At 45.9% G+C, this 16,001-nt stretch overlaps 1 protein-coding gene across 2 annotated transcripts in view; it reads right to left on the reverse strand.

Annotated features, from left to right (window-relative positions):
• Positions 1-16,001, reverse strand: part of safb (scaffold attachment factor B) — a 101,806-nt gene that overhangs the window by 53,815 nt on the left and 31,990 nt on the right. For both annotated transcript variants that reach the window (XM_072482861.1, XM_072482862.1), the window contains exons 10-13: positions 11,181-11,330; positions 1,973-2,097; positions 1,213-1,364; positions 908-996 (exon numbers count right to left, since the gene is read on the reverse strand). In XM_072482861.1, coding sequence (XP_072338962.1) covers positions 908-996; positions 1,213-1,364; positions 1,973-2,097; positions 11,181-11,330 — 516 coding nt within the window. The remainder of the gene's footprint in view (positions 1-907; positions 997-1,212; positions 1,365-1,972; positions 2,098-11,180; positions 11,331-16,001) is intronic.

Here is a 16,001-nt window from a genome sequence, read left to right on the forward strand (position 1 = left end):
AGGTAATGCACCAGACATTCATCCTGAATTAATAATATTGACATAATCACTGGAAGCAATCAGTTAATTGTTAACGATCCTAGATTACAAGTACAATGTGGAATTAAATAAACTGTGCATCACCTTAAGGCAAGATTGATTTCAAATCTGGGGCGAGATTCTTCGCCCCCCCCCCGCAGGGTCGGAGCATCGCTGGGGGGGGGGGGGGGGGCTGGCGTGAATCCCGGCACCGGATATTCGGTGGGGGCGGGAGTCGCGCCGCGCCGATTGGCGCCCCCCCCCCCCCGGCGATTCTCCGGCCCGGATGGGCCGAAGTCCCGCCACTAAAATGCCTGTCCCGCCGGCGTAGATTAAACCACCTACCTTACCGGCGGGACAAGGCGGCGCGGGCGGGGCGATCTGATTAGTGCGCGGGGCGATCTAGCCCCTTAAGGTTGGGGCTCAGCCCCCAAAGATGCAGAGCATTCCGCACCTTTGGGGCGGTGCGATGCCAGACTGATTTGCGCCGTTTTGGGCACCAGTCGGCGGACATCGCGCCGATACCGGAGAATTTCGCCCCAGATCTTAAGAACGATGCTTGGAAATCTCACTTAGAGCTCATGGGTCAAATATCATGAGGTAGCAAAAATGTATCTAATGGAGTACGAGTTGTGGTTTAAGGGCCATGCTGGGTAGAACAGAGGGAAAGCTTTGCGCTGCGTGTTATCTTATACTTTACCTGGGAATATTTGATGTCAAAGATGTTGCACTCCTGATATCTCTTGTCACAAGACCAAAATTCCTTCAAAAAGGTTTCTCATTCTTTCATACCATATGATTTTAATTTATTTCACTTGATTGCAATTAAAGTAATCTTGACTGAGCTGTGCAATAGTCTTGGTTGAGTGGAACAAATAAGCATACTCACTGACTCATCTTTGGACTTTGTTTTCACACTGATGACCGGTTCTCCCTTAGATTTATCCATCACTACTATTCTCTCTGAACCGCGACTTCCTGAAAAGGTAAAGATAAGGATGCATACTTTTGTCAATTTCAGAATGATACCCATTGGGAATTTAACAGTGTAAAAATATTAAAATGTGCACTAGCCCTTAACTGTGTTTTCAAAGCTAGACATTCCAGGTTACATGACCCCATCATGTCAACTACTCGGCATCAAGGGCATTTAAAGACTGCATCATCTCCCAACAGATACTCAATATACCTTACCTGATCTGCTTCCACCAGCATGTGAGGATCCAGTCTTCCGTTCATTTTTTGAATCCTTTTTGTCATCTCGCTTTTCATCCTTTGAATCTTTCTTCCTGTCATCCAGTTTCTTAGAGTCTTCTCTTTTATCATCTTTTTTTCCGCTGCTGGACCTGCAGCACAAATTGCATTTGACTATCATAAGGGGCTTGGAGTTTGGCAGAAACCTATACAAGGTTGATACTGGGAGGAAAATACGTAATTCACTGTTTGCCAGTACTCGCCAGCTAGTTTCGCTGTACATTGTGTGGAATGATCTATGACTTTTCTCCCACCCTAGCATTATCCTCTTTCAGGTCAGTCACTCCAAGTTAACCCTGAGCGTTCTCATAGTCCATGGAGGTACCATTGCTTCAGACACAAATCAGAGCTGTGTTTTACTAATTTATATTAATTTGTTGTTAAAACTAATGGGACATAAAAATGCCCATTACATATTTGTGGGTTTTAAGCCCCTTTCAAAATTTGAACATGAAATATAGGCACACTACTGAGGGAGAGTTGCATCAATTTTCAACTGAGACATTAAACCAAAGTTCTGCCTGCTTGCTCAGGTGGGTGTAAAAAAATTCCCAGGTATTCATTTTACTGGTGTCCAAACTCAATCATTGAAAATACCTTTTATTACTAATGCTTGCATTTGTACTCACTATAAAATGGATATTCTATTAGCATGGGCTAGAAATCTTCAAAAGGCTACCTAAGCAATCTTATCACTCACTTGTCAGTTTTGGACTCTGCAGAATGGCGTCTGTCACCACTGAGTTCTCGACTTGAAATGGACTTGGAATCCTTTTTTGAGTCATCCTTCTTATCTGGTTTCTTACCTGAAGGCTCATTTTTAGCCTGGAAACAAAACAATTTTATAATTTCACATCTACTCAGAGCAATTATAATCCCAACCCACAAGCCATGACAAGTCATATTCTGAGCTAGCTGATAATTTTGTGCCGCTCACCAGTAACAATAGAACTCAGGCTGGACCCCCTACAGGATTCTTCCTCCATCCTAACCCATTCTACCCCTTCTCCTTCCCACCACCGCCTCACCTTCTCTACGTTCACCTCCTCTACCAGTTTTGTTAAATTCCATTTACGTAGCATCCCCATTCCCTCACTACCTGAATCCCCAGAAATCCAAACATGTCTCTGGCCACCTTAAATGGCATCCTCCTAGATTGACTCGCCAACCCAACTTGTTCACCAGGAACACTTCGCATTTAACTTGTATCCCGAGAACACCCCAAACTTCCCCAACTGGCCCATGATCCTATCCATACTCTCCAGTGGGTCTGAAACATACAATAGTAGGTCGCCCGCATATAGCCACACCCAATGCTCCCTTCGTCCCCTCTTAATCCCTCGCCACTCTGCCAACCCCTTAAGAGCCATTGCCAGAGGCTCGGTAGCCAGCGAAACAGCAGTAGCAACAGCGAGCACCCATCTCGTTCCCCTGTGCAGTTCAAAGTTCTGTGAATCCAAGTCATTAGCTGGACACTCGCCATCGGTGCCCCACATAACAGGGGCAGCCATGCCACAAACTTCAGCCCAAACTTTCCCAGGACCTCAAACAGGTACCACCACTCCACCTGGTCGAATGCCTTCTCCATGTCCTTGGACAGCACTACCTCCGGCACCTGGGCTCGACAGGGTCATGATCATGTTTAACAGCTGCCGGATGTTATTGGGAAGCTGCTTGCCCTTTACGAAACCTGTTTGGTCCTCTGCAACCACTCCGGGACACAACCTTCTATCCATCACGCCACCAACTTAGCTGGGACTTTCACATCCATATTTAATAATGATAGGGGCAGCATGGTGACGCAGTGGTTAGCACCGCTGCCTCACGGAGCCGAGGTCCCAAGTTCGATCCTGGCTCTGGGTTACTGTCCATGTGGAGTTTGCACATTCTCCCAGTCTTTGTTTGGGTTTTGCCCCCACAACCTAAAGATGTTAGGTGAATTGGCCATGCTAAATTGGCCATTAATTGGAAAAAGTTAAATGGGTACTCTTAATTTTAAAAAAAATATTTACTAACAATATATGCCTATATGATCCACATTCCAAAGGGTCCTTTCCCCTTTTTTTGGTATTGTGATCGTTGCCTGCGTCATGGTCTCCAGCAGCTCCCCCTTCTCCAACGCCTCAAGAGATGTGGTGCAAACTTCTTTTAGAATTCCGCCGGGTAACCACCGGGCCCTTCTCCACTTCATACCCCTTATAATATCCAATACCTCCCTCAGCCCCAAACGCTCCTCTAGTGTGTGCCTTTTCTTCCTCCAACTGTGGAAACTCCAGTTCATCTAAGAACCGTCCCACATCCCCCTCTTCACCTCCCTGGTCTGCCTTGTACAGCTCCTTATATTAATCCTTAAACACCTAGTTTATCCTCACTGGCTCCGACACCACATCCCTCACCCCAGTCCGTACCTTCAATATTCCCCACCCTCCATAGCTTACATGCGAACATTCGACTCGCCTTCTCCACATTATTCGTACTGCATCTCTCCTGCCCTACGCAGGTATCCTACGGCTCTCAAATTGCCCCTGTAATTTTTTTCCTCATCAATCCCTCCATGGTGGGCACCCTAGAGTACGCCCTATACCTCCACTATCTCACTCATTAGCTGTTCATATTCCCCCCTCCTTTCCCTATCCGCATGTGCCTTGAATGAGGTAATCTCCCCTCGGACCACCGCTTTTAGCGCTTCCCAAAATGTGGCTACCAAGCAAAGAGGCAGGCATTGGAGGAGCCCCTGGGGCTGAGGGAGGTGGATAGTTTCAGGGGTATGAAGTCGGAATTTTAAGGAATTTGCGACGGACCCGGCACCACATCTTTTGGGTGTGTTTAATGAAGCACCAGAGACAGGGGATTGCCGGAGGCCACGACGCAGGCAGTAATCACACTAATCCCGAAAAAGGGGAAGGGCCCAGTGAAGTGTAGGTCGTATAGGCCCATATCACTATTGATCACGGATGTCGAAGTATTGGCTAAGCTGTTGGCGGGGAGGATGGAGGAGTGTGTCTCCGGGGTGGTGGCAGAATATCAAACAGGCTTTGTGAAGGGAAGGCAGCTCGCAAGAAATATAAGACGGCTGTTGAATGTGGTGTCCGTGAACGCGGAGAATTGATCGGGTGGAGTGGCGGTATTTGTTTGAGGTTTTGGGCCGAGATTTGTGGCATGGGGACGGTTGCTGTATGCGGCACCAAGAGTGAGGGTGAGGACGAATGATATGAGCTCATGAAGCATTGACTTACACAGGGGTGCCCGCTGCCACCGCTGCTGTTTGCGCTAGCCATAGAGCCATTGGCGATGGCTCTCAGAGGGTCGCCAGAGGAGTGGGGGATTATATGGGGCAGAGGGAGCATCGGGTGTCGCTCTATGCCGATGACCTCGTGCTGTATGTTTTGGATCCGTTGGGAGTATGGGAAGGATTATGGGCCTGCTGGGGAGGTTTGGAGGGTTCTCAGCGTACAAGCTGAATGTAGGGAAAAGCGAAGTATTCCCGGTGAATGAACTGGCACAGTGGGCTAATTTAGGGGAGATGATATTTACGGTAGCGAGGGAGGTTTAGGTATTTCGGGATTCAGGTAGGGAGGGAATGGACGAGGCTCCATAAGTGGAGGGGGGGTTTGGCGTCGCTGAACTTGCTTCATTATTATTGGGCAGCGAATGTGGACATGGTGTGGCGGTGATGGGAAGGAGAAGGGGTAGAGTGGGTTAGGGTTGAAGAGGAATCTTGTAAAGGGTCTAGTTTGAGGGCTATGGTGACGGCAGCGTTGCCATTTACTCCGAGTAGGTATTCAAGGAGCCCGGTGGTGAAGTCCACAGTGAAGATATGGAATCAGTTGAGGAGGCATTTTAGGATGGAAGGGATGTCGGTGCTAATGCCGCTGTGCAAGAATCATGGTTTTGAGCCGCGCGCAGGAGGGGGGGGGGGAGAGAGAGAGAGAGAGAATGAGTGCGAGTGCTGTGGGTGGGAGCCAGCGAATCGTGTGCGCACGCTTTGGGGTTGCGAAAAGTTGGCAAGATTGCGATATTTGGGGTTTCAGAGAAGCCGGAGTTCATGGAGAGGAAGAAGGCCAATGTCTTGGCCTTCTCTCTGATCGCACGACAGCGGATTTTGCTGGAATGGCGGTCAGCATCGTCACCGGGGGGGGGGGGGGGGGGGGGGGGGGGGGGGGGGGGGGGGCAGCGGCTTGGTTGGGTGACCTGTACGACTTCCTGCGGTTAGAGAAGATAAAGTATGAGTTAAAGGGCTCAGCAGGGGAGTTTGAGAAAAGGTGAAGATATTTGTGACCGTGTTTGAGGAGCTGTTCACTGCGAGGGAGGGGGTGAAAAGGGGGAAAACTCTTTACAGACTGCATAGTTGATTGTTGGGAAGTATGTTTCCCGGGGAGTTTACTCACTGTAACCTGTTTTGATACACGTTTGTAATAAGATACTCTTTTTTTATATAAATGTGGCTGCCGACACCTCCCCGTTTTCTACATAATTTGGCAAAATTTGGTTCCAACTCCATCTACAAGTTTGCTGACGATACAACCATTGTGGGCCGGATCTCGAATAACGACGAGTCAGAATACAGGAGGGAGATTGAGAAGCTAGTGGAGTGGTGCAGCGACAACAATCTATCCCTCAATGCCAGCAAAACTAAAGAGCTGGTCATTGACTTCAGAAAGCAAAGTACTGTACACAGCCCTGTCAGCATCAACAGGGCCGAGGTGGAGATCGTTAGCAGTTTCAAATTCCTAGGGTTACACAACTCCAAAAATCTGTCCTAGTCCACTCACGTCGACACTACCACCAAGAAAGCACTTTGTTTTACGTAAGGAAACTCGGCATGTCCACATTAATTCTCACCAACTTTTACAGATGTACCATGGAAAGCATCCTATCTGGCTGCATCACAGCCTGATATGGCAACTGCTCGGCACAAGACCGCAGGAAACTTCAGATTCGTAAACACAGCCCAGTACATCACACAAACCTCCCGCTCATCCATTGACTCCATCTGTACACCTCCCACTGCCTGAGGAAGGCGGGCAGCATAATCAAAGACCCCTCCTACCTGGCTTACTCACTCTTCCAACTTCATCCATTGGGCAGGAGACACAAAAATCTGAGAACACGCATGAACACACTCAAAAACAGCTTCTTCCCTGCTGTTACCAGCTCCTAAATGACCCTCTTATGGACTGACCTCATTAACACTACACCGCTGTATGCTTCACCTGATGGCGGTGCTTATGTAGTTACATTGCGTACCTTGTGTTGCCCTATTATGTATTTTCTTTTATTTCCTTTTCTTTTCATGTACTTAATGATCTGTTGAGCTGCTCGCTGAAAAATACTTTTCACTGTACCTTGGTACACGTGACAATAAACAAATCCAATCCAAAATCTTTAATCACAGCCCGCACTTTGTCACAAAACCCTCCATCTGCCAACAACCCTGAATCGAGCCTCCACACCAGCCTCTGCTCCCATCCCGATCTAAGCTGAATCTCCAGCCAGTGGAGCACATTGCCGATATTACTATCCCCAAGTATTCTGCCCCCTCCACCCCAACTAAAATCTCCTGGCTCACCACAAAAAAGTAGATTCTTGAATACATCCTATACGCGCGAGAAAAAGGAACACACCCCTTTCCCCCTGGGTTTTTGAAGTGCCATGGGCCCAGCATGCCCATCTTATCCATAAACCCACCCAGCTCCTTTGCCATTTGTATTCTACCCATTGACCTGGGGCTCCACCCATCTACCCACGGCTCTAAGACACAATTAACAGCTCCTCCCATAGGGCAGCACGTTGGTGCAATAGTTAGCACTGCTGCCTCACAGCATCGAGGTCCCAGGTTCGATCCCGGCTCTGGGTCACTGTCCGTGTGGAGTTAGCACATTCTCCCCGAGATTGCGAGGGTTTGGCCCCCACAACTCAAAGATGTGCAGTGTAGGTGGATTGGCCACGCTAAATTGCCCCTTAATTGGAAAAAATGAATTGGGTACTCTAAATATAAAACATCTCTGCCCATAATCAACAGGTGTGTGGGCAAGTCTGGGATTGTGCCAGCAACCCCGTCATAAAATTTACATTGTCCCAATTCGGTGCATACACCTTCACCAATACCACCGGCGTCCATTCTAATACCCCACTAATCATCACATAACTCTCACCCAGGTTCCTCACTTCCATCATGCTCACAAACCCCATGTTATTTACTCATCTGGTCCATCACACAGAGGTGCGTCCCCTGCAGAAAGACCACCTCCGCATTTAAACTCCTTAGGTGCACAAAGAACTGAGATCTCTTCACCGGTCCATTGAGCCCTCACACATTCCATGCTTTCAGCCATACTTACGCGTCCATTCCTCTCTACCATCCTCACCTTTCAGCTCTACCACCATTAATTTCACCCTCTACTTGGCCCCTTTCTCCACACCTTTTTCTACCCCCCCCCCCCCGCCGGCCTTCTCCCCCCTCCCTCACTTCCTTTCACCAGCACTACCGGCCAACATGGCAACTCCTGCCCAAAGGCTCCTCCTGCTGACCCCCACCCCTAAAGCCTTCTGTTCTGAGAAAAAGGCTCCCTGCTGACCTCCCCCCTCCTCCACCCAAACGCATCTCGAACCACAGATCATCTCCCCCAAAGACAAACAAAAAGAAAAAACACAGCCATCCCCATACAAACGTTTCACCCCTTTTACCCTTTGTCGACCTGTGTTCCGAATTACTTCAAAGTATTAGTATCTCAGTCTCCCAAAATTGTTCAGTTCAGTTCTCCAGAGTTTTTGCTCCTTGATAAAGTCATTGGCCGCTTCTGGGGCCTCAAAATAGTGTTCACGGCCTTGATACATCACCCAAAGCTTCGCCAGGCAGAGCACCACAAATCTGATCGGCTGTAGCCATTTTGCCAGCTCAGTTCCAAAGTCCTGGTACATTTGGACCTTGTTCCCCTCCCATTCGCAGTTGCGCATCTCCCTGGCCCACTGCAGAATCTTCTCCTCCTCCACGAACCTGCTCCTCCACATTTACTCTCAAAATCTTGCAACGGTTACCCAAGAGCTCCGCCTCCAATGCACCCACCTGTGGTCTGACATCACCCTCTCGATCTGCGACCCCTGTGCCTTTAAGCATTTCTCCACCAATCTCTTTTTGGGTGCCACAGCCCCTTAGATGGCTTTCGAGCAATTCTCCTGCATCGCCTTCCTCTGCTGATGCAACACATCCTTCCATTGACAACTGAGCCACAGGTCTCTTCCAACTACTAGGCCAAGTCCTTCACCTTCTTCTGCCGGGTTTGATATACCACTCCAGGGGGCGAACTTCTCCTCCGACCTTCCGTTTCCATCCAAGTTGCATCCAATTACAGGTAAAAAGAACTCTTTTCTACACCTTCAAGCAGGAGCTGTCCTGTGTGAGACCACTCATACCATGGCCCCCACCGGAAGTCCTGCAGTTCCTTGCTACTGACCAAAAGCTCTGGAGTGGGATCTTCTGCATACTCCCCCACAACCTCCAATATTTCATCTATCAGCAGCTGCTCTCTTGCCTCCCGATGCACCTGTGCCATATAAGAGATGATCTCACCCCTTACAACTGCATTCAGTGCCTCCCAGATCGCTGATGCGAGACCTCCCCATTCTTATTAAGGCCCACATAATCGTTAATCACCTTTGCCACCCTCACACAAAAACTTGGATCCGCAAGCAGCCCCACATCCAACCACCACGCCGGCCTCATCTCCAGAAGCCACACCCATCAAATGCAGAGCATGTGATCCAAAATAACAATCACCAAGTATTCAGCTTACCACACCGCCGACAGCAATCTCCCCATAATAAAGTCAATCCTCAAATGTACATTATGCACTGGGGGAAAAAGGAATACGCTCGACCCCTTTGATGCAAGAACAACCATGAGTCCGCTCCCCCCATTTCCTTCATAAACGCTGGCAACACCCTCACCGCTCCCCTCCCAACCCCACCCGAAGGGGTCAACGAGCGTGGCTTAGGTCGACCTACCTTCAGATGCAACACTATTTAAATCCACACCTAAAATTAACTGATCGAGTTTCCAAACTTCTTCGACCATCAGCATCCTCTTCATAAACCCTACATCATCCCAATTTGGGGCACACACCCTAACTAACACCACCAACCTCTCCTCCGAAGCACCCACCCCAAAACATATCTGTCCTCTGATCTGCCACCCCCCCCCCCCCCCCCATGTCACCGTTCAGTCTCAATCCTTTGGCCATCACGAACGGCCTTCACCCGGTTAAAAAAAAAAAATTAGAGCACCCAATTCCTTTTGTCCCAATTAAAGGGCAATTTAGCATGTCCAATCCACCTAGCCTGCACATCTTTTTGGCTGGTTGTGGGGTGGGGGGTGAGCCCCACGCAGACACGGGGAGAATGTGCAAACTTCACCCGGACAGTGACCTGGGATCAATCCCGGGTCCTCAGCATTGTGAGGCAGCAGTGCTGTCCGTCTTCACCCTGTTAAAGCCCGCCCACCATCTTGCCAGCTCCACGGTGACATCGTGGTATATATGAATACCACGGCCTTCCCACCTCACACCCAAATCTGATTGGCCCATCTCAAGATTTTCTCCTTCATCGGATAACGGTGTAAACAGACTATCAGAGCTCCTGGTGGACCATTTGCCTTTGGCTGGAGCGACCGATGAGCCCTATCCAGCTCAAAGAGGGAGGTGTTCCCCTCCTCCCCCAACAACTTGGCAAACATCTCTGAAAAATACTCTGTTGGCCTCTGGCCCTCCAGCCTTGCAGGCAGCCCCACGATCTGAAGATTCTACCGCCGTGACCAGTTCTTCAGGTCCTCCACTTTTTGCAGCTCCTCTCCCATTGAGGTGAGCTGTCGCTGTGCCGCGACAATGCCTCCTCCACCACCTTTAATACCTCTCCGTGCTCCTTCACCGCCGTCTTTCCAAGAGCCTCCTTTATCGGGGCCAACGATCGTCCATCAACTGGTTGAGCATTCCCATCATCTCCTTCCCACGCCCCTTAAAATGTCCATGTCCACTGTAATGAGCACATAGGTCTCTGCACCAAACTCAATCTCTCAGGAGGACAAGTGTTCGTTCCTTTTCGTGCCATGTTTTTCCGTTGGGTCTTCCGGCATTCTCCAATTACGACTTCATTGGCGACGTTAATATAACATTTCCCCCCAAAACTGGTTGAAAAGATCATAATAATAATAATAATAATAATAGCTTATTGCCACGAGTAGGCTTCAATGAAGTTACTGTGAAAAGCCCCCAGTCACCACATTCCGGCACCTGATCGGGGAGGCTGGAACGGGAATAGAACCCGTGCTGGTCTTGTTCTGCATTACAAGCCAGCTGTCTTAGCCCACGGTGCTAAACCAGCCTGAAAGCTCTAATGGGAGTCAACTAATGTGCAATCTCCACTTACATGTCATCACCAGAGTTTCAGAAAGCCATTTGTAGAGAAGATTCTTGAGCCACAGTATGCTACCCAAAACTGGATGAGCAGTGGGCTGCGTCTCCTTCAACATGCAGATATATTGCATGTGTAAGACAAGGAAGAACAAAGGTCCTAGAGGGACATGCACTGCCATGTTGGAAATTGTGAGAGAATAGAACAAGTATATTTTCATAGCTGCCAAAATGTTGGTTATTTTTTTCAGCAAATGTGTATTATTAAACAAAATTTCCAACCCTGTCAGGCTTGGCAGCATTGCCCAAGAACCTTAAATACACAAGTGGTCAGAAATCAATTTGATTGCTGGCTTGGAAATTTCAAATAGTTTCATGAGTTATGTGCCAACAGTCCATTAGAAATATCAAACCATAAATGTTTCTGTATAGATAATGAACCAGTGGAGATCCAGCACTATTTGTTTTTCAGACTTAAACTTATTTTTGCTACATTGCAGTCACCTTCTCCACGGAGATCATTCGTCCATGTAGCTCTGTTCTGTGTAGATTGCCGATACATTTTGTTGCCTCCTCACTGGTTGACATGGTCACAAATCCATAGCAACGTGCTCCAGGACTGCGAGCATTAGTCACTACCTTTGCACCAACCACCTACGCAGAAACAGAACTAAATTCAAGTGAACAGGATATGGTTGTATTTTTTTATCCTAAAATTGACATCAGGTCTCATAACAGCCAACTGTCACATATGTCAGTAAATATTTGCCAACTTATTACTAGCATAGACTGCTCTTCAGAAAAATAATGCAGTTAATCTACATCTATACACATTAAAAACTTTACTCGTGACATAATAAAAGATCACCGATAAGTGTCAAATGAATTCTAGCAAAATTTGCAAAACGGAAATATAAAGTCTCATTGATGCCACAATAAAAGGATTTATTCAGAACTAGATGAGACTAGGCTATTATTAAGTTATATAAAAATACATACATTTCAGCAAAACATATAAACCTTCGCACCCCTCACCTCTCTCGTACCATAATTTTACCCCCTCAATGCAGGCCTATTGTTTGCCCATTCTCCATTCAGCCCACCACTTGCAGTCATGTTACCAACCACCTAGTTCCAACGCTGTGAATTTTCTCCAATGTTCTGGGTTTGCAAGTTACTATAGCCAGATTTAATTAAAAATCAGCCAACTGCACTCACTGTCAATAAAACCCAGCACTTCATGATCTGAGTAAACCCTCATCATACATTTCCATTTCTTCATTTAAAATGAGAATGCTCCTAGTTAACTGGCTTGTCGCTTGGTAGGTAGTGTGCCACTGTAATATTTTCCTTGGGAATCATGGGATATGGGGAGCATGCAGGAAGTGAACTTGAAGCAAAAGATCAGTGATGATTGTACTGAATGGCACAGCAAAGATATGCAAGTTGCTCTAAATGCATTCCAATCACTCAAGCATGTGATTTCACTGCACTTAACTATCTTTGATGTGGGAAATGTTCACAAACATTTGGATTTAACCACTTATGAAAGGAAGGGAGATGAATGGATCAAAGCGTAGATGGTTTTCAAGAGCGGTCAATCACAAACCACAACTGGAAAGCCATTAATTGATTGCAGAAAATTAATCTGTGGGAACTAGACGCAGGAACAGCTGCTCATCTTGGAGGAACGGACACCTGGAGTTGCAAGTAGTACAGCTATAATGCTTCCCACAGCCCGTCTGGACTTCTCTCTAGCTTCCAGACATGGGTCATTTTCTTTTGGGGGGTTGTCGTGGCCAGTCTCCAGTGCAGGGCTGTCCTCGATATTGGGATTCCCTTGGAATTCCTTCGTTTTCTTCACCATGCAAAATTTGCATGTCAAGGAATACGGAATTGCACCCTGCTTTACAACCACAAAATGGATCGTAAAACTAGTGCAAATCAGCTCCAGCAGGAGAACATAGTCTCACAAACGGTTAATTCCACCAATAATCTTAATCAGGATAGAATTTTGAAAAATTATGCAATCAACATGTTTTTCTCTTTACAGTCATTTATGTGTTTCTACCATTTTCTGTTCTTACTTGTGGTTTATTTTTCAAACCTTTCACATTTTGCAAATTGGAATGAGTTTAAACAAAAAATTAAGAATCTTACAATGTCATGATTAAACTTATCCAATGAATTTGTCTATCAGGTATTTTAATGCTGCTGTTCATTCTACTTGCAAGTGCAGATCCGATATTTTTGCCTAGAGCTGTGACACTGAAGGCAGACAGATCCTGTAGGCTGAACAAGTCTGCACAATTTCCCAACATGAATCAAAGTCACATTTAAACAAGCCAGATGAGAGACAAGAGAGAAGACGTTGAACAAAATTTACTTGGGAAATTGAGTATAATGTGGGAAAATGTGAAATTTCCCATTTTGGCACGAAGAATAAAAAAAGCATATTATCGCAGTGAAAAGCTGCAGCACAAAAGTGCAAAGGGTCCTCGGTGTCCCAAGTTCATGAATCACAAACGGTTAGTATGCAGATACAGTAAGTAATTAGGAAAGCTAATGTTATCAATTATTGTGAGGGAAATCAAATACAAAAAGTAGAGAAGTTATGTTTCAGCTGTACAGGGGTAGTAGTGAGACCACATTTGAAGTGCCGAGTATAGTATTTATCATCTTATTTAAGAAAGGATGCAAATGCGTTGGAAGCAGTTGAGAAGGTTTACCAGACTGTTACCTGGAATGGGTGGGTAGTCTTATGAAGAAAAGTTGGACAGGCTCGGCTTGTATCCACAGGAGCTTGAGAGAGTAACAGGCGACTTCACTGAAAATTAAGCTCCGAGTGGCCTTGCGGGTGAATGTGGAAAGGATGTTTCCTCTTGTGGGAGAATCTTAGAACTGGAGTCATTGTTTAAAAATAAGGGGTCACCCAATTAAAACAGATGAGGCAAAATGTCTTCCTCTCAGGGTCATGAGTCTTTGGAAGTTGCTTCCTAGAAGGTGGTGGAAGCAAAGCGTTTGCATATTTTTTTTAAAATTTAAAATTTAGAGTATCCAATTCATTTTTCCAATTAAGGCCAATATCCACCTACTCTGCACATCTTTTTTGGGATGTGGGGCTGAACCCCACGCCCACACGGGGAGAATGTGCAAACTCCACAGTGACCTAGAGCCGGGATTGAACCTGGGAACTCGGCGCCGTGAGGCTGCAGTGCTACCCACTGCACCACCGTGCTGCCCTGTGTTTGTATATTTTTAAGGAGGTGGCGGATAGATTCTGATACGCCAGGGGGTGATAGGTTTGAGGGCAGGCAGGATAGATTTGAGGCTACCATCAGATCAGCCATGATGCTTGAGGGGCCTACTCATGTTCCTTGTTTGTATAAACAAAGCAGGTGAAAAGTAAGAAAAAATGTCAGGGGGTGGTCAACAAATATATTACATGCACAATAAAAGTTCTGAAAACGAAAGTCTTGATTTCCTGGGAAACTAGTGTATTAGACAGGCATGAGGTGGGATAGAATTCGAAAAAGATTTGGGTGATGCTTATGTTGGGGAATTGAAGATGGGGAAGAAATAGGAAGAGAATTAGGACAAGGCTATTAGGGAAGGATAGAGGGGAGGAGAGGGTGAAGGAGTGAGTAAAGAGAGGATAAACCAACAGAAAGGGAACATTGAAAGAGAACATTCAGCAGAGTTACGGTAAGCAGCTAGTTCATTTTTAAGTTTTCTTTGTAAAAAAGAAAGCAGCATATATTGCATTTAGTAGGAAAAGACCACCTAGGTGAAAAATAGTCAAGATATTAACCACAAGCTATTTCTTCCAGAATCTAAACAATGATATTTGGTTCATTCAAGTATTTGGAAAGCCTCGTTGTGTTGGAAAACCATTTGATCTTTGATGGCGTGATAGATGGACAGGCATTTTTTTTTTTTTTTTTAAATTGTGAGAAACTTTAAAAAGAACATGTTGACACCGAGGCTTTCAAAGGGGATAGTGGAAGGCGACTAGACTAATTTCTAGCAATGAGCACATTAATATTCAAGGTAAGCTCAAGCGTAGACTTAGAAGTAATCTCATTGAAGTTTATGCGATGAAAAGTTCCAAATTAAGTGTCAGATAATAATTTGTTCAATTCTAGAGCTCTCAATTTTCAGTTGAATAAGGCCTGATCTGGATTAGATGTCAAGTTGTTTCTTCGCCAGAGTATATTGGATCTTTTAAACAGGCTGTTGTCTTGTTTGTTGGAAGCCGTTTTATTGAATTCCTTTTGACAAGCTTGGACAGTTTCTGGTGTCGGATGGATATCACCAATTATATCAATGCCAGAGAGATTTCTTGGACTAGTTTTGGTCACCTCGATAGGTCAGAGTGATGTCCCAGATTTCATCCCCATTACCCACAAATTGGCTAAGATTTTGAAATTTGATTTTTTTTGTGCCTCTACAAGGAGATCACATGTTTTGGATGGTGGGGATAGTGCACATATTGTGATATAAAATATATCTCATTGCGTGGAACAGCTGAATGGGGTAGAGGGTGTTTCCCTACTCATCATTGTCTCCAGGACACCAAGAGCTGGGAGTAGGGCAACAAATTGAGAGACCAAGTAAAATTCAGGGCAATGTACATTTAGTCTTTCAATCGACATTGTAGCTGAACCCTAAAAAAATATTAACGGAATGTGTCAGAGTAGTAGAAATTAAGACGTTTATTTTCCAGTTGATGTTTTTGGAAATCTGAGGATTGTTCAGACGAAAGAATTTAGCAGGTATTTGGTTTACATAATTCCTCTGAAGTCGCTAGATACTTTGTTGTACGGTCACAGTAATTCAGAGGGAATACCAGAGTATGACACAATTCAAAGCATGCAGGGGAGATGGGAAGATTTTTGCAGAAAAGGAGGCTGAGAGTTCTGTGATCATGCAAAAGCTGAAAGTAGAGTTATTTTAAATTTGAGACACCAGAGAACCAGGAGCGAACGTGGGTCAGTACTGACTTTAGGAAATAAGTGAGTAGAACATGTTACAGAACACAAACAGTTTGATGCAGGCTGGAGTTAAGGGAGGGAGGGTGAAGGATGGTTGGCATCACCCAAATATCTTTGCTTTTCAGCACATGGGTATAAACAATTAGCTTTTTTATATATAATCTTGTCACAAGTATAATCGTGTCACAAGTAGGCTTACATTAACACTGCAACAAAGTTACTGTAAAAATCCCCTAGTCGCCACACTACGGCGCATGTTCGGGTACACTGTGGGAGAATTCAGAATGTCCAATTCACCTAACAGCACATCTTTTGGGACTTGTGGGAGGGA

The sequence above is a fragment of the Scyliorhinus torazame genome, chromosome 18 (genome assembly GCF_047496885.1).
Source record: "Scyliorhinus torazame isolate Kashiwa2021f chromosome 18, sScyTor2.1, whole genome shotgun sequence".
In the NCBI taxonomy this organism is placed as follows: Eukaryota; Metazoa; Chordata; class Chondrichthyes; order Carcharhiniformes; family Scyliorhinidae; genus Scyliorhinus; species Scyliorhinus torazame.